Consider the following 20,866-nt stretch of genomic DNA (forward strand, 5'->3'; position numbering starts at 1 on the left):
CCAATATGACTGCACATTTACTCCGACATCATCCTAGTGCAAAGACAAGTGGAAGCAGACAAAAACAAGCACGCATGCTACAAACTTTACCCGAGTCATTTAGACAGCCGTTAGCACATGATTCTCCTTATGGGGACCTGATATGTTTAATATGCTGCTGAGAATATAGCCCAGAAGAAGCGTATAGTATAGCTTTTATTTTGGAAAGAGACATTTCTCTGTAATAAACTCTCTTTTCCAAAGATGAGTGATTCCTCAATCAGATACAGGGCTCGCAAAATCGCTAGCCCGACGTCCTGGGGCTTTTTTCCAGTCGGGCTACCAAAATCTATCTCTGCCCTGCCCGTCGGCCTATCGTAGGAAGGAAAAATATATGTCAATGCTTTTGCATTCTTTCGGAAATGTAGCTGGGTAATTATGTCATTGGCATCGGCCACTGTCAATATGTGACATACTGAAATCGCGTTTGAATTTGCGCTTGTTTTTTGCTTTCACTTTGCAATCGCGTGAACTGTGTATAGAAAGCGACAGTACTGATTGGTGAGTGATGATAATTTGCGCACCAATTCCTCTGACATCGTCTTATCAATCGTTAGCTTACTATGCAAACATGACAAGTGAAATCTCCTGCAGCTTAAACATGTGAGAGGTTGATCGCGCAGAGAATCGCTGAGCGTCATGTGAGTGCGTGTGTAAAAGCAGCAAGATATATATTTTAGTTCTGCTGAGCCAAATAAGACAGGTCAGGGTGAAGAAGTGACAAAACGGAAAGGTTATGACAAATCAGACTATAAGGCAAAAAGAAAGTGCAGCTTTGTGGTTTCATGGACAAAAGAATTTCTGTGGCTGCAATATGACGAGCTAAATAACCAGGGCTGCACATAAGTGGTCCGCAGGTGCGCATTCGCTGTCAAAATAAAAACCCGCACAAGATAAGAAGTTGCAACGAGTGTTTGCGTACATAAGATTTTCAGGAGGAGGACAGACATTTGTTTAGAACTCTTAAAGATGTCGAAGAAGCTCCTTTAAGCAATTACTGTGATGTTCCTCCACCTCCAAAGAAATGTCAGAAGGAGTCCGAACCACAAAAGAAGCACGTATTCTCGGAAAAGTGGTTGCAGGAGGTGAGCTGGCTTCAAACAAATGATGAACGCACAGAGATGTGGTGCAGAATGTGCCGTGAAAATTTAATAAATGACAAATTAATAAAAAGGCATGAACATTTTTTTTGTATCGAAAAAATATCGAACCGTGACACCAAAGTATCGAACCGAACCGAACCGTGAATTTTGTTGTATCGTTGCACCCCTAATATATATATATATATATATATATATATATATAAATAAATAAATAAATAAACCAACTTACCTGTTTGATTTGGGTCATTACAGAGTCTGGTCCAGTGTGCATCAGTTGCCTTTCATCTCCTTCCTTTTTCCTCTTCTTGTAGCGAGAAACAGGTTTTTCTCCTGCTTTTGGTGCTCTCTTGTTTCTCCCTTTCTTCTTCTGCTCGGGGAGCAGAGGTCCAGGAAAGTCAGGGGTGCCATCTGAGTATGCCTGGAGGTGAGACAGAAAAAAACAAAAACAAACAAAACATGAGTAAAGTTAAAATTACTTGAGCAGCATAATGACTTCAAGTTAGATGTTTTCAAACACATAACTATGACTCATTCATATTCTGACAGCTATTATTCATTCTAATTTAGCTATGATGACCCTCCCATCTGAATCACTCTGAATCACTCAGCCTGCAAATGACTCACTATGCTGATCACCCCCTCGGCATTCTGTAACTATATGATTAACACAAAAACTGACCCCATTGCTGTCCATGGAGCTTTGCCTCAGTAAGGTTTTGCAGTCAGTGGTTTCCTCCTCCTCTGACCGCAGGCTTTCCTCTGATCTCTGCTGAGACAATCCAGGTGGAGGTGTACTCTTGTTCTTCAGAAGGTGCTTCAATAGTTCATTACCAGCTTCTCCTTTGTTTGGACTCTGCCCAGCAGGGAACGGAGACACGCTCCCTTTGTTACCCTCTTCTTTCACAGAGCTCATTTCTGGGCCAATGGAACCTTCTTTTGGTCCGTGACACTCACTAGCATCAGTCTGCTCCAGCTTTATGTTGCTGAGGATTCTGTCATGTTCCTGAGCCTGCGCCTGGGCCCTCGCTGCTTCTGATGACAGAGCAGGTTGTCCAGATTGCCCACCAGAAAGTTGCCTCTCAAGCTCTGAGTGACTGGGGGTGGAAGATCCCAGTAAAGGGGACCTGGACAAGTCCTGATCTCCAAAGAGATGGGGATTTCTGGTTGGAGTAGAGGAAGTGTCTGAGACACATGGTGTGAGCGGGGCTGTAAGGTCTGAGTGGGGAGTGGAAGGTGTCTTGACTGAATCTGCATCATCATCTTTCTTCTTTTTGCGGTTCCTCTTCTTTTTCCCTTTCTCATCTGGGATGATGTTGGAATAAAGCTGAATCAGAGACTGACCTGAGCCTGGAAAGTTGGACGGTAAAGGTGTTGACGAGTCACTCCCAAATGGTGGACCCTCACCTGGCATTGGAAGCATTCCTGGTCCACTGAACTGACGAGGCCTGGGCTGACCGTGAGGAAAGTTTGGTCCTTGCAGAGCAACATTATCAGGCCCCATCTCTGGTGGCATTAAGCCATTTCCCACCATGGCTCTCCTCTCACCCTGTATAAATGTTCCAGCCGCTGAGCCCATACCAGGCTGCATGCCCTGCTGCTGAGGAAAAATTGGTCCAAGTTGTTGTTGATGTTGCAGAGGAGGCCTTTGTGGCTGCATGAAGTCTTGTGGCAGCTCTGCATTAAAAAATGGCATTTGAGAGAGTGGTGCCATGTTCCCATCTGATCCCATCATCCCTTGCTGCTCCATTTCCATGCGGTGTTTGAGTGCTCTTTGACGTTCGACTTCCTGCATGAGCTGCACCCGCTGTCTCTCCTGCTGCTCCCGGAGCCGTTCCCTCCGCTCGCGCTCCTGGAAGCCTTCACTGAATGGGTTGTTGTCATCAAACTTCACACCACCTGCCTGCATGGGTTTTATGGCACCTGGAGGAGCAGGTGGTGCTTGGGGCTCCAAAGGCATTTGAGAGTGCTGCGGTACATTACCCATTGGCATCTGAAGCGGTTGGGCTGAATTTCCCATAGGTACCTGGGGAGGCATTATATGTGGCATTCCTGGTCCTCCCATGGGCATAGAAGTACCGGGATGCCAGCCAGGTGGTGCGTTGGGCATACGCGGAGGTACATTTGGCTGGCTGGGATGAAGTGGCATCTGCATCATGGGATTTATAGGAGGCTGGACCATTGGTGGGCCACTGGGCACCATGCCAGTGGGGCCTGGCAACGGGTGCATTGCAGGTATCATAGGTGTCATATTGTTTTGCTGCTGTTTTACTCTGTACTCCTCGATCAGTTCAGCATGCTCCTTCTGCTGCTTGCGGATCTGAGACAAAGTAAAAAAAATAAGTTATTTTCTATAAATTCACAAAATAACTTTTAACAAAGTTCAAATTTTAACTCAGCCCTTTTAGAGTCAAAGAGGGCTGCAGTGAAGACATAAGACTGTATGTTTTGGTGAAGAAAAAGCAAATGCCTGTGGTTAGTGTCCTATAACCATAGAGAGTTTGAGTAAACGCAACTAATATTTCACTCTAATTATGCCTGCTAAAATATAATATACAGTTAGAGATTATACCTTGCAATAGAAAACATCATATTTTTCAAAAATTAAGTGAAGGTAGTGAACGTCAAAAAAAAAAAGGCAACAACTGTATTTCTCTTAGATCACACATTTGAGTGTTTCTCTTTCAGAACATTGAACACTTGAAGTTTTTCCAACCTTATTCAGTTAGATCTTATTAAAGCATTACCCTGTGTTTTGCTCTAATATTTGGACAAACAGTTTGGATGCAGGAAATACTTTTAGTATTCAAACTCCGGTCACAGGATCAAAGAAAGGACAGTGCTCATGCCAGTCTGTGTGAGAAGTGGAGGTTTGAGAGAATTCAGTACTAGAGCTTGACAGGCCAAGCATTTACCTGCTCCAGTTGTTTCTGCACTACACCCTGCTGCTCTGTGACATGTTTGAGCTGCTCAGCATCCTCCTCAGGGAACTCTCTCCCTGCCTTCTTAGCTGTTCTCTGCTTGGCAGACAGGGCTTTCTTCGACTTCCTGTGAGCGCCGATCTTCTCTTCCAGAAACTTCTGCTGCATTTGAAGTAGTTGCTGAGTCTCCTGGAGCCACTCTTCATACTGAGCCCTCTGAGCATTGTCTGAAAGAAGGTGGTAAAAAAAGCTCTTTTCTTAGCAATCTTGACAACATAAAAACAAACATCTTAATATTTCTAGCCTGAAAAGACTATAAAACCCAAAACAGTGAGGCAGCAGGGATTCTGGAATACTTACTGACAAATCCAGGTCCGAAATTTGGAGGACTTGGTCTTGTTACTTGTGTCAATTTTCCATCCTGAGATAAAAAAAAATATTAAAAAGAAGGTTATAACAGATAAGAGCATTATAAAGTTTAACCCCACCCCAACCCCCCAAAACCAAGAAAAAACCCATTCATGTTACCTGTCCAACAACTTGTGGAGGAAGTGGTGCACTTTCAGGACAAGGTGGTGCTGGACCAGGTGGAAATCTGTGACACACAGAAGTCATTCTAATCAATTATGTATACTCCCCATATAACCATCTTATTTTCTACTCACTATAGAAAATGCATTCTTGTGGAATTCTTACCTGTTCATGACCATGGGAGGCATTCCCATGTTGTTCTGAACCATGACTTTGTTGATGCCTTTAAGAGCAACCATTTTGGCTTTCATGATGGGGTCAGTGATGGCATCAAAATCTGCAGATTAAAATAATGACTGTCAGAAATAAACACTGCAAAAAACGTGAAGAAAAAACACAACAAAACAAATAAAATAATGATTAAAAAAACAAAACAAAAACAAAATAGCACTTAACTTAAAGTGACACTTATAAGCGGTGCTATAAATTCATTTACCAATGTTGGGGAAGAAGTCGCTGCTTGAGCGCTGTCGTATCATTGCTTGCATCTGCCTCTGCTGCTGTTGCTCCTGCCTCTCCTGGTCCAGGAGGTCCTGCAATAGGAGTGGTTGCTCCTCAAGCAGAAGTGGCCGATGTTGTTGGGAATTCTGGCCCATTGCCTGGTTTAACACTGCCTGCTGGGCCTGGGTGAGACCGCTCTGGTCCACTCCAGATGTTAGTCCAACCTGATGGTCTGGCCCAAAGCCACTCAGGGGAACCTCTCCTGCAGTGACTGTGTCAGGTATTGTTTGACTCATTGTAAGTCCAGAGGTATGTTGAGCATCAGCGACTTGGTTCTGCTGGGCTATGAGGTTACCTCCTTGATTGACAGACTCAACAATTGGGTTTAATGATTGCTCTTCAGGCTGCTGCTTAATGAGTAAACTAGACAGGACTGGGGTGGAGTCAGAGAGCACTCCTTTCTTATCGGAGATTAAGGTATTTCCAGCAGTTTGCTGGTCTACTACATCAGGTGGTTGTTGACAATCTTTGACCTCTGATTTAATTTCCTGCCCAGGAGCCAGAGCAGCTGAGTCCTTATTTAAAGGGACCTCCAGCTTGACTTCAACTGCAGACTGCTCACCCATAGTCTCTGACTTTGCCAGTACAGATGCTGAACTGGAAGAAGCCTCGGTTACGGTGCTTGCGCTTTTGTTGATATCTGTGTTGATATCAGTATTGTCATCCATAGGATCACTGAGATCCAGCTCCTCACTAAACATGTCTTTCTTGATATCATCTAGATCAGGGTCTGTGTAAGCAATGATGTCAAATTTTCCAGATGTCAGGAAGTCATCAAGGTGTAGGTCATTGGTCTCTAAATCAAGGTCTTTGCCATCTTCAGGATCCAGATTTAAGTTTTCCAAGTCAGCATCTACTAGATCTTTTACCTCCACGTCCTCTAGATCTTTGACTGCAGATTCTTCTGTATCCAGTTTCTCCTCCACAGTTTCTCTGCTCGTCACCGAGACAGTCTCACTCTGTCCAGCAGGGGGTGCAGACAGGATCATGGAAGCTGACATATTTGGAGTCTCATTTGAGGCAGGCTGGCTCATGGACCTCATCAGAGGAGACTGTTTGAGTGTGCTTCCTGGAATCTGGGTTTGCTGATGAAGATTGTCCATACTGGCAGAGAGGTGTAAATGGCCAATTTGGTTAGCCATAGGGTCCATCATTCTGGGCCCCTGATTTAGGGGGAACCTAGAATCGGGTGCTCCTGGAAAACCTGCAGGCCTTTGGTTCTGGAAGTTGGGATCCAAATTGCTTCCTTGCATGTTGGCAGGAGGGAATGGCATGCGTGGCCTGTTTTCTGCTGCTCTGTGCCGCAGTTCAATAAAAGGCTGGCCCATTATATTGTGCTGCTGCATTGCCATACCACGAGGAGGGAAGTGCTGGGGCATCCCCATAGGGTTTGCTCCCATGTTTTTCGCCATTTCAGCAGACATGGACCGTCTCATTTGAGGAGGGACATCTTGCATTGGGTGTTGCCCCCTTGGAAAGAAGTCTTGAGACCGATGAGGTCCTAGAGCTCCAGGTGGAAAAGCAAACCTGTGGGGGAGGGATAAGAAAAAAAAACTTATAAAGACATAAAGGGAAGACTTACATTTGGAAACACAAAAAGTAATTAAAAGAATAACAAAACAAACCTTGGTCCCTGATGTCTCAAATCTCCAGGATGTGGGCCGCGGGGCATTTGACCTTCATTAGGAAAGGCTACACGCTGATCCCCTGGAAAATGTCCAGGAAACCTCATCGGCCCTCTTATAGGTCCTTGTCCAGGATAAGGCGGAGGAGGCCGGGTGAATATTTCCCCTGGTTGAGCAGGACCCTCTTGGGGCCATGGCCGTGGCGTTCCTGGGGTTATGTTGCCAGCAGGCTCCTGAGGGCCCCTCTCCTGTCGGGTGGCACTCCTCTGTTGCTGCTGTTTGATGATCAGTTCTCTAATTCGTTGTCGCTGTAAGTTTGAAAGATTTAAGAGTTTTTAAAATCATTTTTAGCTGTTCAAAGAGTTGATTTGGGTTTTTTTTTTTTTTTTTACATAGCTACTGCACAACATTATTTTATTTGAGATTTCTTTTAGTTTTCTGTATGTCCATATTTTGTCTGGAACAGTTGTGTTGAAGATAAAGTTTATAAATAGGCCTCTATTTTCAAGAGGACACTGTAAAGTATAAACAAACACATGCTATGATATGTAAATGATTTCATTTGTATTTTTTTTAAAACTGAAAATGTTCAAAGAAATCATTGACACTGCCCCAATATACTCATGAATTTAAGAGGAGAAGCAACAATGTAGTTATAAAAATAATCTCGGAATTCTTTAAAAATACAGGGAAACATCTCACAGGAAACTTAATCTGTAACATGATTGGTATACAAGAAGAATCCCATAATACTTAGAAGTATAGATGGGGAGGGGTTTAAGAGGAGACTGAAATGTGCATTACACACTTTTTAAAAAAATATTACATTTTAGTTTCAAAATGTGATACTTTATCTTTATTATTATTAGTATTTTTACTTGATTTGGTTTTTAATTTTGTTTTTCTTTTACATTTTACACATCATCATAAAATGTTTTAAACTACAGGATTGTAGAATAAAATTTGAAGTATCTGTCTGATACTCACACAGTTTCTGAATATTGTAAATATAGTGATATGTGTAGTTTTCTTGTTGTTCTTACCAATTTGGTACTGGCTATTAATAATATTATTAGACAGTTAACATTAATATTTAAAACTATAAGATTCAGAATACAACACAAACAGTGTTCACGTACCTGTCTGAGTCTTTCATCGCACTCAGCAAGAGCAACAGTTTGAGCCTCTGATGCTGAAACAGGAATTTGTGGATTGTTGGACAGTTGGACCGGGTCCTGAAGGCCAGCTCCATTGTTACCCACAACTGACTGATCTTTCATTTCCATTTTTTCTGACTGTGGACGAGGGGTCATGGGTGCTTGTTCAAATGGATCATGGACAGGTGTCTGACTCGGTCTTCTTGAGGGTGACTGAGTAAATCCATCATCTGAAACACTGGGGTGTTTTGGTGTTTGTAAGTCTGGGTGAGGGAAGGGCTCTTGAAGTCTACCTTGGGTTGGGGAGAAAGGATCCTGGCTTCCCATTGGTCCTTGTCTTGGCCCTTGTCTGGTAAGCCCATCAGGACCAGGCCTCGGGGTGCCTGGAGGATGGCTGTAAGGATCATTCAGCATTGGTCTTGGGACTCCAGGCTGGGGAAACATGTCGCTACTCCCTGGCCTTGGTGTCCCGGGTGTACTGGTAAATGGCTCCATTGACCCCCTCAGGCTGCCTGGTGACTTAGAAAACCTTTCCCCCACAGATGGCCGAGGAGTACCTGGTGGCTGAGCATAAGGGTCCATTGAGTGCGAAGGGGACATCCTCTGTCCAGGGTGAGACTGATGAGAAAACTGGTTCATTCCACTAGGACGAGGTGTAGCTGGAGCCTGCGAGTAGGGATCTGAGGATGGGCTGGGGGTGTTTGGTGGTTGACCATAGTTGTCATGGGGACGTGGGGTGCCAGGTGGTCGAGCATAGGGTTCGAAAAACGGTCGAGGTTGAGCACCTGCTTCATTGATGGATCGGTGGTTAGCTCCAGGCTGAGAAAAAGGGTCAGCAGCTTGCTTACTAGGACCAGAAGGCTGGGCAAAAGGGTCATATGTGAAGTGGTCAGGTCTTGGAGTGGAAGGTGCATGTGCATAAGGATTCCTTGATATTTGAGTAATTGGTCCTGGCTGAGCAAAGGAGTGCCCCTGTGGGTGATGCTGGCCCATCCTGGGAGGACTGGTAAAGTTGTCATTCGCTGACGGTCTTGGGGTGTGTGGAGGCTGTGCATAGGGGTCAGTTTGCTGATTCTGGGAGAATCTGTCAGTAGGATGTGGGCCTGGTCGGTTGAAGTGATCCTGAGCCTGAGGAGGGGGCATAGGTGTTTTAAATAGAGGGACAGAGCCAGACTCATTGCTTCCAGGTATCGGCGTGAGTAAAGGTCTTGAATAAGGGTCAGACAATATCATCCTGTTCTGGGTCATGCGCTGATAGGCATCATTTCTTATCATTGGCCTTGAGTATGGGTCTCTGCCAGGAGAACCCATTGGAGGCCTTCCTTGAGCAGCTTGACTGCCTCTGGGGGGACCCATGGGCTTCAGAAAAGGGTCAACTTCACCAGTGGGTCTTGGGGTGTCAGGAGGTTTGGCGTAAGGATCACTGGTCATTGATGTGGGAGAGCCAAAAGATTCATGAGCAGGAGAGGGCCTCCCTCTGTCCTGCTGCTCCATCAAGGAGGTGGGTGATTTACCAGATTCCATGGGCATTCTTCGACATGCATTTGGTCCGAGAGTTGGAGGTCTTGGGGTCCCAACCATCTTGGCATATGGATCCCATGGAGATGATGGTCTGGAACCAGAGGAACCCGGTGAGAAAACTTGTGGAGACTGAGGTTGGGAGGAAGGCCCAGAGGGAGGGGGAGGAGGGGGGCGCAAGAACACATCCTCTGAAGGACCTGAAGTGGGTGTCCCTGATAGCGTCCTGGAAAAGCTCTCTTTTGGGTTGACCTGCTGCATAGGGGACATGCTGCCATTACTGGGCTGGGAGGCTGGGCTTTGGTTACCACTGTTGTTGGCATCTCCCTCTGACTGACTAGTTTGCTGTTGTTGTTGTTGCTGTTGTTGTTGTTGTTGAAGTTGTTCATTCTTTACTTGCTCCAGTTTCTGAGTGGCTTCAATTTTGGCTTGCTGTTTGCTTTTCTGCCTCATTTGCTGTTGGAAGGACAGAGTGAAAAGCTGCATTAGATGACAAAAGGGGTGCATAAATTATCAGTCTCATGCCAAAAAAGAGCTGGACCTACTAGCCACCAATGTCATCAGGGTTAATGTGGAGGATAGTGTAGTTCTTTAGGGGGTGTTTTACTAAACCACCACTTCTTAGCTGTCTTAATATAAAGTGGACCTGCCGCTGCATTCGACTGACTGACTTCATTGCATACACTCTTACCTGTCTAAACTTCCACTCTTGTTCATGCTCTGACTCTTTTGGTTTCAAAGGGTCTTTAAACAGGAGATCTGTGTCTAGTGGTATGTTGGGATCAAACACCTCAGGGGGCTGTTGCTGTGGATGGTGCCTCTTCACGGTCTCATTCGACATCTGGACTTTGTTGATGCGCAGGGCTGCTCGGTTATCTCTTGCCTTTTGCTAAACAGCAAATCAATCACAATTGAAAAACAAAACAAAAACAGATTAGAGAGATTTAATAAATACTATTACAAACACTATTACAAACATTAGTACGCAATACTGAATTATAATTATTTCATAGCAGTAAAAATAATATTTTTATGATATGCAGGCATTTGTTTTGGATGGGATTGCCATGCTTAATCCTTTGGTTGCATAGCCTTTACATATTGTGCATGGAGCATGATCAAGGTCAACTTCTTATTGTTAAATTAGGTATCTCAATAGTTCATTAACCAGGATGATGTATCACAATAGCGGTTTTAAAACAAGATTGCAAATAAAAAATACTGGCAGCCACCTGTGCTACCCTCTCAGCCTCCTAACAGATGCACCTATAGCATAAATGTAAAAAGCCTACATGATTTTCAGAAAAGTTGACCTTTGACCGTGAGGTTGAGTTCACTGAGATTGAAACTAGTCTAAGACGTATGTAGTAGAAAATCCTACGTCACCTCATTCTTGAGTTATTGTGTTCTTTAGCTCTGACCTTGACCTGAAGGTTGAGATTACTAAGATTCAAACTCAATTTTTAACAGATGCATCTATGTATGGTATCAACTTGAAAATCCTGCGTTGCTCCATTCTCGAGTTAGCATATTCAACACAGTCAACAACAGCCTTTTACAGATAAGGGGTAAGTGTTAACCCCCCCCCCCCCAAAAAAAAAAAAAAACAAACCCCAACAACAACAACCAAAAATCAAAACTAAACTCACCAAGCAGAGACTGGGTCTTTAAAAGGGGCCTCTACCAGGTAAAATGGCTTCTAGTAAACTTAATTACAGAGGCAATAGGGAGCTTTAATTCTGAGCAAGACTTCCGCTGTTAATTAGTTCATCAGAGAATGGCTGCGTTTCAAACTGGTTTGGCAAAAGGCAACCAGCCAGATACACGAGTGTGCCTTTTGCATACTAGTAAGTCTGTGCAGCTACTTTGGTGTCCTGCATTGTACTGTCTTTGTTTTAATTGAAACTAAATGGGATAATTGAATCATTGATCTTACCACATATGGGGCCCTGTCTTGTGAGCTAGCTTTCCTCCAAAGTTTTGCAATTTGCTTCACTCTTGTAGACCAGTCTAGGAAGAATAATGGAGAAAGTTGTCAAGTCAGCAGCTCTCAAAGTGCATACAAGGTATGGTTTGTACTGTATGACGTAATGCAGTCAGTATAAAAACAATAACCAGAAATGAGCAGAAATAACAGTAATGACAATGTAAACTGGACCATAAAAAACACAAACAGGAGAGAAAATGCCTTCAAGCTTTAGAGCTATATACCAACCTGGGTATTCTTCTTTAAGGTTGGGGAAATTGATATTAGTATATAGCACAGGAGCAACGGTGGCTAGTTCTCCAAGTGTCTCCTCCTTTTCCCACTTGAGTGTACTCCTTTGGGCATTTGACATGGCTTCAGTGTCCCCCTCGGGCAAAGAACCAGGGGGTGTAGGGCCAGGGCCATGGGTAGGGGTGGGCCATGGACCAACTGCCTCTCTAGGCATCTGATTAAACTTTCTTTCCCTGTAACACAAAGAACAGAAGCTCCAAAGTTATACTTTGCTGATTTTGCTGAGTGAAGAAAAAAATGCATTAACAGTTGAAAGGGAAGCATGACTTTACCTCGGATTGTCAGTGAAAGGCATACGGTTGAGGGGAGAGAAATTTTCTGGGATGCAGGGCCCTGCTCCATGATTTGTAGGGAAGCGTTGGTTTGGTCCCATCATACCATTAATCATTGGCATTCTTGGAAACATGGGATTCCCTGAACACAAGATTTGCGAGGTGAAGTAGATGCAGATTTTAAAAACATTTTGTAATATTTTTATTTGATCAGGGCAAAATGACTAATGATGTACCTGCATTGGGGTGAGGCATGCTAGTGCCAGGTGTGGCAGGGAGGGGCCCTGGACCCTGGGGGTGAGGCACCTGTGGTGGTGGTTGGCTCGTGCTGGGGCTCAGGACTGCTGTGAAGAGATCCTCCACATCCTTTCCTTCCAGCTCTGAAAAAGTTTGACAGCTCAGTGTAAGCGTACATGTGTATGAAATGTAGTAACGTACAATGTCAGAGAACAACCCATTACTGCTTTTAAAGGAACCAGAACATTCATTACACTAATCTTTATAACATTATATTGGTCAAATTGGTTACAACACTTCATCATGAGTTTTGAGGTCAGTTATGCTAGGTGGGAAATAACTGGACCAAACTTAAGTTTTCACAAGAAGGATAAAAATTACAAACCTGGAATTTTGTAAAGTTTGCTGAGAATTGACTCTGAAAAACAAAGAATCAACAAAAACTGATTATTATTCATTTTGAAGTTCCAAAGCAAAGGGCCTTAAAATTGCAAAACAAATTTCTACTAAAAGCCAGAAGAAGAAGATGGGCCTAATGCACAGAAACTTTCCACAGAACTAACTTTGATCCTCTGTTCTCTGCACTCCCAATGTACTAAAATGCCCGATAAATATTGGATAAATAGTTAGCTGACGGTTACAACAACGTTTCAGCTGTTTTACTTCACTTTTGTTGAAAACTGTGCGACCCAAAATCAAGAACAAAATGCTCCCATTGGAGCTCTTCATTTCAAGTTCACACAGGATGTCTTGTTTTCCTAAATCCCTAACAATGCCTGGACTTCGTCATCGCTGCCTGTATCACAGAATTTCTTGCGTGTTGTTAAATTGAATCACAATGAACTAAAACCAAAAGCAACAACCAACAATGGTTTTTAATCCCTGTGGGAAGTTCCTGTGTTAGAACTGTGGCTAAACATGGCGCCTGGTCTCCCACACTGACCATCAGTAACCATTTTGTCCAGCTCTGGGCTGAGAATGCCGTCCAGGGGTTCCTCTGAGAGGGTTCGAGGTGTTCTCCGGCCTGCCTGAGACTGGGGCGCCACTGGGGAACTATCTGCCAGGGGCCCAATGTCCAGACCAGCTGTGGAAACACACAGTCAATGCAAAAACAAATCATAACACAGACACATGTGCACACATACACAGCAACCAACAAAATACTGAGCAAGAACGAGATCAGAAATATAGAACTGAAGTGAGAACATGTTTATTGTCATAACAGCCTGTGGAACACAACCAAGACCAAAGACTATATGATTACAGCTCCCTGGGGTTCCTGTATTGTTTTAAAGGAATGTTTTAAGATATGTGAAAGTTCAGACAGGTCAGACTAATTCTGATTAAAGGTACACAAAGTCTGAAGGAAAATACTGTTCTAACCCCTACATTAGCCTTCCATTAAGACATTTCTTTTTAAAAGAAAGCCATGGAGCTTCTTTTGAAACATTTCTTTCAATTTGAATTACATAAGAATTTATCAAAGCACAACTACCAACATAACACACTCCTCTCCAACTAATGTCTGACACTTTAAATTATTTAAATAATTTCTTCTACACAAAACTAAATACCAATACAAGGATGGTTGCAAACATTGGTTGGCAACAGCAGTACAAAAACGAAATTATATAAGCCCTTAGAATATTTCAGACAAATAAAGTATTTCTTTTTCTTCTTCCAAAGAATGAAGGACATGAACTGCAGATGCTTTCTGCCATAAAGCCACAGGAATGAGAACTGAGGATTTCACCGTCTTCAGGAATTAGAAGGACATTTGCCAAGGCCTCTTGTTCTAAACTGCTCATTTCTTGAATACTAGGATGTCCTTGCCAATTTGTTTCTCTGCTATCTTGGAGACATTTTCGATTAGGCAGATAAGAACTTGCGTTAGGGTATAGGAGGTTCACAAACAAAGACCCACACACCATAGGCGCTTGAGTGAATACCGTGCACGGTGTTAGGTAGGCACTAAGCAGTTCATGAGTGTTAAAACAATCTGAAATGGTTGAGAAAAGGTTGGTGTGAAGAAGCTTGTATACATGCACACTTAAATAGAGACACAGAGACACTGTAAAAGGGGGAGAATGCACTAAAGCAAGGGATTAGTAGGCCAGAGCACCCTTACCAAAAGGAGGAGGTGAGCTGTCAACCTGGAAGGGGCAAAAATCAAGACCTACAAGAACCCAAAACCAGATCAAATGAGTGGGTGGAAAAAAAAATAGTGACAGCATAAGCACAACACACTTTAGATGATGCAAACAAAAACGAAAACAAAAAAGGTGAACAAACAAAAAATATTGTGATATTAAAAAATTATTAACGTAGTGAAAGCAAAAGATTGTTTCTATTTGGGGAAATTTCTAATTGAGGAGTGAAACTATTTTATATACCCACGGCTAGGTGACTATTAATAAAATCTTGCCACTGTGACTGCCTGTGAGATACATAACGCACCAGAGTCATTGCTTGGCTTTCCGAGCATTCCCAAGATGTCTGCATCAGTGTTCAGAACATCAGATAGATCAACTAATGGTTCCTCAGACGTCTCTGTAGATGCGGGGGAAAAAAGGAACAAAAGAACAAAAAAAGGAAGAAAACCAAACTGTCACAAATCATAATTGATGATGATGAACGGACATGAATGAGAGTTGGAACCATCTGTTTGGATGCCTCATGTAGAATTTGCTGTTAAAAATAAACATTAAAAAAATAAATAAAACCCCAAATGTACCATATCAGATGTATCTTTCCGAAGAATGTATACTAAAGAATAAGTTTAATTATATGAACTGTAAGGTTTTCTGTTTCATGGATTTCGTCAGTGAAGGCCTTGACTGATGTGAGTCATTCGACTTCTAGCTTTTTGTCTCATAATATAGTCTCTTCTAATAATTTTCTATTTTCTTCCTTAAAAAGTTGAAGTAAAAGTGTAATAAATAAATAAATCATCATTTTTTAAAGTCACAGTTGTCAAGGTTCCAGTGTTTCATTTTACTGAACTGTTAAAACTGCTGAGTTTCTTTCTTTTAAATGAGGCACACCAGATTCTGAAAGGCAAAAAAATCTGCAACCCTCTCAGGAATCCAGTATTCATTACTGTCACTTCCCAAGTCATCACGATGCCTTTAAACACAATGACAGCCTATTAAGCAAACTAACCCTAGTTTAAGACAAATTGGTCAAATCAAACAGTAATTTTGTAATAAAAATCAAAAATTTCTCTCTAAGAGCCAGGTAATTACTAATTAGACACGTGTTTTGTTTGATTTGTGCCAACATAAGAAGCTACCAAATGTCCAGATATGTGGACAGAGTGTATCAAGTTTGGGTATTTAAACAGGCTGGAACAAGACTGAAAATTGAATCAGCAATCATACCACATCCCTGTTCACCTGTCAGTGAAATGGTGGGATTGATTGATTTCAAACACAATCTAAGTCTACTTCTGCTACAGTCATCAGTCTTGGACACATCTATTTGACTGGAGTGCAGGGAGCGGCTAATAATGTAAAGCTGTGGCGCAAGTTACAAACTATCTGCACTGCGCTTTAAATAATAAATTAAACTACTGTTAGAATACTGGCAAGCTTCTAATCTTTAATTTTATGGCAGTTTATTTGCTAAAAACCTTTTCGATTTGGACTCAGTCCTGACAACACATTGCTATTATTCAGGATATTACACTTCTGTTTCTGGCTGTGCCATCCTTGAGGTCAGTACAAAGGGCATTTACGATTTTTTGAAAAATTTAGAGAAAGATCAAGAGAGCAAGACACACACAGTGAGTGTAGCAAGACAGAGCGAGCTTGCAAAGAGAACAGAAACTGAAAGTTCGCTGTATTTACTTCACTTTTGGAATTTAAGTATTCTTTAATTAGTTTAGCTTTAGTTGGAGCAGCAGTCGAGGGTCTGAATGCTAATTATCAGAGATTAACCTCCAGCATTTTGGTCATGTATGAATGGGGAATATGCAATTTGAACATGTGTTCAGTAAACATGTTTCAAACTCATTCAGTTCTGCATGAAGCGGTTAATACTCTCATTGGGGCCAAGTAAGGACAAGGGAGACAAAATTCATTAAAACTTCATGCAACATGGACTATATGCTGTTTTACCCTTTGCCCAACACCTGCATTGCTTCTTTAAAAGCACTGGCCAAGTTCAGACCATGCTCTGTCTTTGGTCATATCAAATATTTAGTGCAGTACAATGCTTTGAATCAGTGAATATTACATCTCTCGCTGTGGAGAACCAAAGTAATGTATATACATACGTGCTGCTGCTGGTCTGGGGGGAATGGATGTTGTTGATGCGCTAAGCAGAGGGTCTGATGAGGGATCCAGAAAACTGCTAGTGGGATGCTTCCTCTCCACTTGGCTTTGTCCGTCTTCTAGTAATCCTGATTCGACCCCCTGTTGCCTGCTCTGCTTGCTTTTGTCTAGCAGGTCCTTTCCAAAGAAAGCCTCCTGAACATGAAAACACAGGACACCAGCCAGTGTCACCTAATTTTTCTTGACATCATTCTTAGAAAACCATCCGCATCCATTTAAACCCCATGTGAACTTAAGTGAAACAGAAAAGCTTTGAAACTAACAGCGAGGTTACTCTTGGCCTCACCTTATCGGGCCAACCTCCCCCAACCACTTACACCCATAAGTCATCTGCTGTCCTGCTGCACCGAGAAACTAAAAGCCCAACCTGGTGCTGTCTTAATAACTAATGAAATAAGCTTCACTGTGTTAGACCTTTAGGTTAGACTCAATATCCCTCGTCACCCCTGTACCATGGTGGGATAAAGAGCAGCACTGACAGCTGCCGGTGGCTTAATGCATCACATATCCATGTTTTAGCCAACACAAGGTGACAGACAGATACTAACTGGGGACACAGAGCCTTGGAGTTACATCCATGTTAAGCTTTTGTGTGTCAATTCACAACTAAGATAGGAGCCGTTTAAAGGGCATGATCAAAAACATCTATCCTCTAATATGAGTATCTTTAGGCTTTTCCCCTTTAAATAAAAATAATAAAAAAGGCTCACAGAAGGCGCACTAAGCACAATAGTTCTGCAACTGGTTTCAAGGCATTGTACTTGGATGCACTTGAAATTCCAACCTTCCCAAGGGTGAGATAAAACACATTTAACAACCATTTCATGATGTGATCAGACAATCTGCACAGGAGAGGAACATTTGCACAATAATAAACTAATTTATTATAAATATTAATTAATTATAAATTAATAAATAAACTATATATATATATATATATATATATATATTTATTTATTTATTTTAAACTTAATATCCATTTCCAAAATTAAAAAAAGAACAAAAAATAGAATCAAGAAGTAAATCTATAAAATAAATTCCTCCATGATAGATATACTCCACAAGGTTAGCGTGATATAGAAATGTAACAATATATTCTAATTCTGTATATACAAGCAAACAGTGATGGACGCTATCATGGACAGCAGACCTGCAGGTAGGTTGGAAATGCCTCCTCCAGTTTTGTCTTCTTCTTTCGATATCGTTTCTTTATTTTTTCTGGAACTTCCGGTCCAGGGGGCGTCTCATCAACAGGAGTATCCGGCAGTGCCTCTGGCCAGCCTGTAATAAACAGAAAAAGTATAGCCACTCTCTTCTAGTTCTACAGTTATCTCTTATTTTGAAAGACAGATTCACGTACAATTCTGGTGCACAAACCTTCATCTTTTCCAATAAGATTCTCCGATACAGAGCCAGAAGAATCCTTCCTGCAGAGGGATCGTTTAGCCTTGCCCGGACCTTGGCCTGGACGGCTTCTTTGACGGACCATGAACCCACCGATACCTTTTAAGAAGTTATAAGAAATATATTTATAATACGTATAAACATTTTATTTGCAGTTATAAAGGTTACTCAATTTTCAATATTTTAAATATAGACTGTCCATTGTATTCAGCTTTCAGCAGAGAGGCCGTGAGATGGCAGTGCTTCGCTACAGCGTCGGCCATGTACTGCACCATTTTACGCTTCAGAGGAGCTGTCTCCTTCAATCAGGTGCCCTACCCGGCCGGTACGGTTTCCTCTTCCTCTTCTTGCCGCCGTCAGCCCCCTTGGAGTCATCTTCTGCTGGCTCTCGCTCCAGGCTTGAGTCAGACTTTGCCTCACAATCTAGGAGCTCCGCCTCTGTGAGAGAGAGACAGAGCACCCAGTGATGGTGAGTGACAGCCTTGCAGCAGAAAACATCCCAGCCAGGCCCCTCAGAACAATGCCAGGGTCAATTCTTTGTGAACTCCACTTAGTGGCAGAAAATTAGCCAGATTGAAATTAAGTTCACCAGTCCCATTAATCAGGACAGCAATTTCCAATTTTCCATCTCTTTTTGTAATCTCATTCTTAAAACATTTTATTAACTCTGAGTAAGAGGGAGAATTTCAATACATGTAAGTAAATATCATGCTAATTCTTTTACTATTAACTCAGGGGAAATCTATGCTTTTTGGCTAAATTTTAGTTTGGCGTCCAGTCACACCCTGCTTTGAATATCCCATCTGCAATTATTCATCTTTTATCCATCTATAGTTCCCTATACCTTTACTCATTAATCACATCTAGCTAGTTCTCGGCTCATGTTATAGCAGCCTTCACATCAAAATACAATATGTCATGTTGCTAGGCAACATGGCATGCAGCGATTGCAATTTTACACTGGGGTTAAAATTATATCTTTGGCTTTTCTAGGCATTACTGCTAATATTTTTTTTTATTTTATCCTACACAACCAAAAATATACAAAACACCAGCCGGCTGCTACATATTTACATATGTAAGTACATATGTAAGTAGATAAATGCAGAAAATGTGATAACAGGGTTAAAACCTTGGATAATCATCTGAAAATAAAGACGCTTCTGTGAAGACATGTACCTCTGTTGTCCTCCAAGTCTTCATCACGAGAGAGCTCTGAGAGGGGGTCGACTGGAGCCTGAAGCACTGCCACGCTGTTCTGGTTAATGATCTTCAACTTAAGTTTTGGTTTGGGCTTCCTACGCCGTGACGCTGTAGCAGATAAGCTCTGGAGTTGGCAAAGTCCTGACTCTGTCAAACAAACACCATCCTGGGTGTAGGTCCTTGACAGATCTGAAACGACCAAAAAATGTTTGTGTGTAGTCAATAAACTGAGGTTGTGCAAGAAAACAAACAAACAAACAAACAAAAAAACCCAAGTTGATCGTTTGTTTTCTGTTGTTCTTTTGTGACCTTACCAATTTCTTTAGCCTTTGTGACAATCTGTGTTACTGGTAGTGGCTCAGTGGTGTCTCTGATCTTGGTCACAACTGTAGGAACACACATTAAAACAAACAAATGTCACAATTAAGGTGCATTGATTTTCTCTTTTTGTTGAAACAACAAAATATGTTTTGCAAAGTTATGGTGCTCCCACCTTTAGTGGTCTTGAAAGTTCGGCACATTGTACAGTCAAAGCTGCTGTCTGCAGCTTTTTCTATGTCTTCCTCTGAGTGGAGACTTTGACATGACGCATGAAACCATCTGCGTACACAAAAAAAAAAGTCTTGATAAGAACCAGTTATTTTTGGAAAATTGGTTGAGAATGATCCTCTAGACCTGATAGGTTCGTAGAAAAACTACACACCTGTCACACTGGCGGCACTGCACGATGATTGTGCCTTCGCTGTAGTCCACCAAGCAAATTGGGCATGTTGAAAGGCTGGCACAGGGAGCACACAGGGTATAATTATTCTGCCACTCACACCTTAGGCCTGGGGTGGTGGCACCGCACTGCGTACAGGACACACACCTGCAGGAGACAGGAAGGACGGAGGTCATTTAACCCAGGTTACTTGAAAAAGGATAACACAGTTTTATCTGTGCTGCAAAATCCCTTCTCCTCCCTACATTGTCTTCATGATGCTAATGTATGAAATATTTTCTTTGTTTCCATCCCAGTCCATAAACACTTGTTTCTTTGTGTATCTGATAACGTACACCATTTTTAAACAGACTTAAGCAAGTAAGCATTACAAGGCAAACAGGAAAGGGTAAAACATGGTAAATTGCCTGCGCTGCTTGTAACAATAAACATGTTCAGTCATTTTCAGTAATTACCACATTAAATTTTAGTTTTAATTTAAATTACTGCCTGTCTGAAGCAAATTTTGGTGTAATGATCATAAAGCTACTCACCACTTGCACTTCCAGCTGTCCTTGGGAACATTTTGCAGTGGAGGGTCCAGGCAGTATGTGTGGTAGCTAATGTCACAGTCGTCACATAGCAGCAAGCGGCCAGGATCTGTGGCCTGACCACAGGCCTCACATACGGTACACTCCAGACAGCGCCAGCCTTTGCTTAGCACCACCTTGGTGATCTACGGGGAAATGACAAGGGGACCGTTTCATGTAGTTCAGTTTGCCAAATGCCACTTCTAATGTACAAACTCAATAGTGACATACTGTACCTTAATGCCGACACAGAATGGATGGTAGCACTGGCCACACTGAGCACAGGCCAGAAGACGGCCCTCTGCACCAAGACCAAAACTCCCACACACCACGCACATGTCCTGAAAAGGAAGAAGGACACTGAGTTTCCCAACTTCCCGAAGCAAGGGTTAGAAAAACCCCTAACACACTACCACTTAAAACAAAACAAATGAAATCAAATAAAATCCGCAGCTG

The 20,866-nt window shown here is 42.4% G+C and overlaps 1 protein-coding gene across 6 annotated transcripts in view; it reads right to left on the bottom strand.

Annotated features, from left to right (window-relative positions):
* Positions 1 to 20,866, bottom strand: part of kmt2cb (lysine (K)-specific methyltransferase 2Cb) — an 81,925-nt gene that overhangs the window by 11,513 nt on the left and 49,546 nt on the right. For 4 of the 6 annotated variants that reach the window (XM_087831597.1, XM_006786464.2, XM_087831595.1 and 1 more), the window contains 28 exons: positions 20,647 to 20,751; positions 20,375 to 20,556; positions 19,824 to 19,988; positions 19,614 to 19,720; positions 19,435 to 19,506; positions 19,097 to 19,309; positions 18,236 to 18,355; positions 17,891 to 18,016; positions 17,664 to 17,794; positions 16,456 to 16,648; positions 14,637 to 14,729; positions 14,308 to 14,355; positions 13,123 to 13,263; positions 12,565 to 12,597; positions 12,179 to 12,322; positions 11,943 to 12,084; positions 11,608 to 11,843; positions 11,329 to 11,402; positions 10,084 to 10,281; positions 7,857 to 9,848; positions 6,718 to 7,025; positions 5,028 to 6,619; positions 4,757 to 4,868; positions 4,589 to 4,655; positions 4,421 to 4,481; positions 4,055 to 4,287; positions 1,822 to 3,459; positions 1,372 to 1,560 (listed from right to left, as the gene is read on the bottom strand). In XM_087831597.1, coding sequence (XP_087687723.1) covers positions 1,372 to 1,560; positions 1,822 to 3,459; positions 4,055 to 4,287; positions 4,421 to 4,481; positions 4,589 to 4,655; positions 4,757 to 4,868; positions 5,028 to 6,619; positions 6,718 to 7,025; positions 7,857 to 9,848; positions 10,084 to 10,281; positions 11,329 to 11,402; positions 11,608 to 11,843; positions 11,943 to 12,084; positions 12,179 to 12,322; positions 12,565 to 12,597; positions 13,123 to 13,263; positions 14,308 to 14,355; positions 14,637 to 14,729; positions 16,456 to 16,648; positions 17,664 to 17,794; positions 17,891 to 18,016; positions 18,236 to 18,355; positions 19,097 to 19,309; positions 19,435 to 19,506; positions 19,614 to 19,720; positions 19,824 to 19,988; positions 20,375 to 20,556; positions 20,647 to 20,751 — 8,715 coding nt within the window. The remainder of the gene's footprint in view (positions 1 to 1,371; positions 1,561 to 1,821; positions 3,460 to 4,054; positions 4,288 to 4,420; positions 4,482 to 4,588; positions 4,656 to 4,756; positions 4,869 to 5,027; positions 6,620 to 6,717; positions 7,026 to 7,856; positions 9,849 to 10,083; positions 10,282 to 11,328; positions 11,403 to 11,607; positions 11,844 to 11,942; positions 12,085 to 12,178; positions 12,323 to 12,564; positions 12,598 to 13,122; positions 13,264 to 14,307; positions 14,356 to 14,636; positions 14,730 to 16,455; positions 16,649 to 17,663; positions 17,795 to 17,890; positions 18,017 to 18,235; positions 18,356 to 19,096; positions 19,310 to 19,434; positions 19,507 to 19,613; positions 19,721 to 19,823; positions 19,989 to 20,374; positions 20,557 to 20,646; positions 20,752 to 20,866) is intronic. The other 2 variants (XM_006786463.2, XM_006786465.2) reach the window with 2 other exon arrangements.

The sequence above is a fragment of the Neolamprologus brichardi genome, chromosome 18 (genome assembly GCF_056152115.1).
Source record: "Neolamprologus brichardi isolate AB-2024 chromosome 18, ASM5615211v1, whole genome shotgun sequence".
Classification (NCBI taxonomy): domain Eukaryota; kingdom Metazoa; phylum Chordata; class Actinopteri; order Cichliformes; family Cichlidae; genus Neolamprologus; species Neolamprologus brichardi.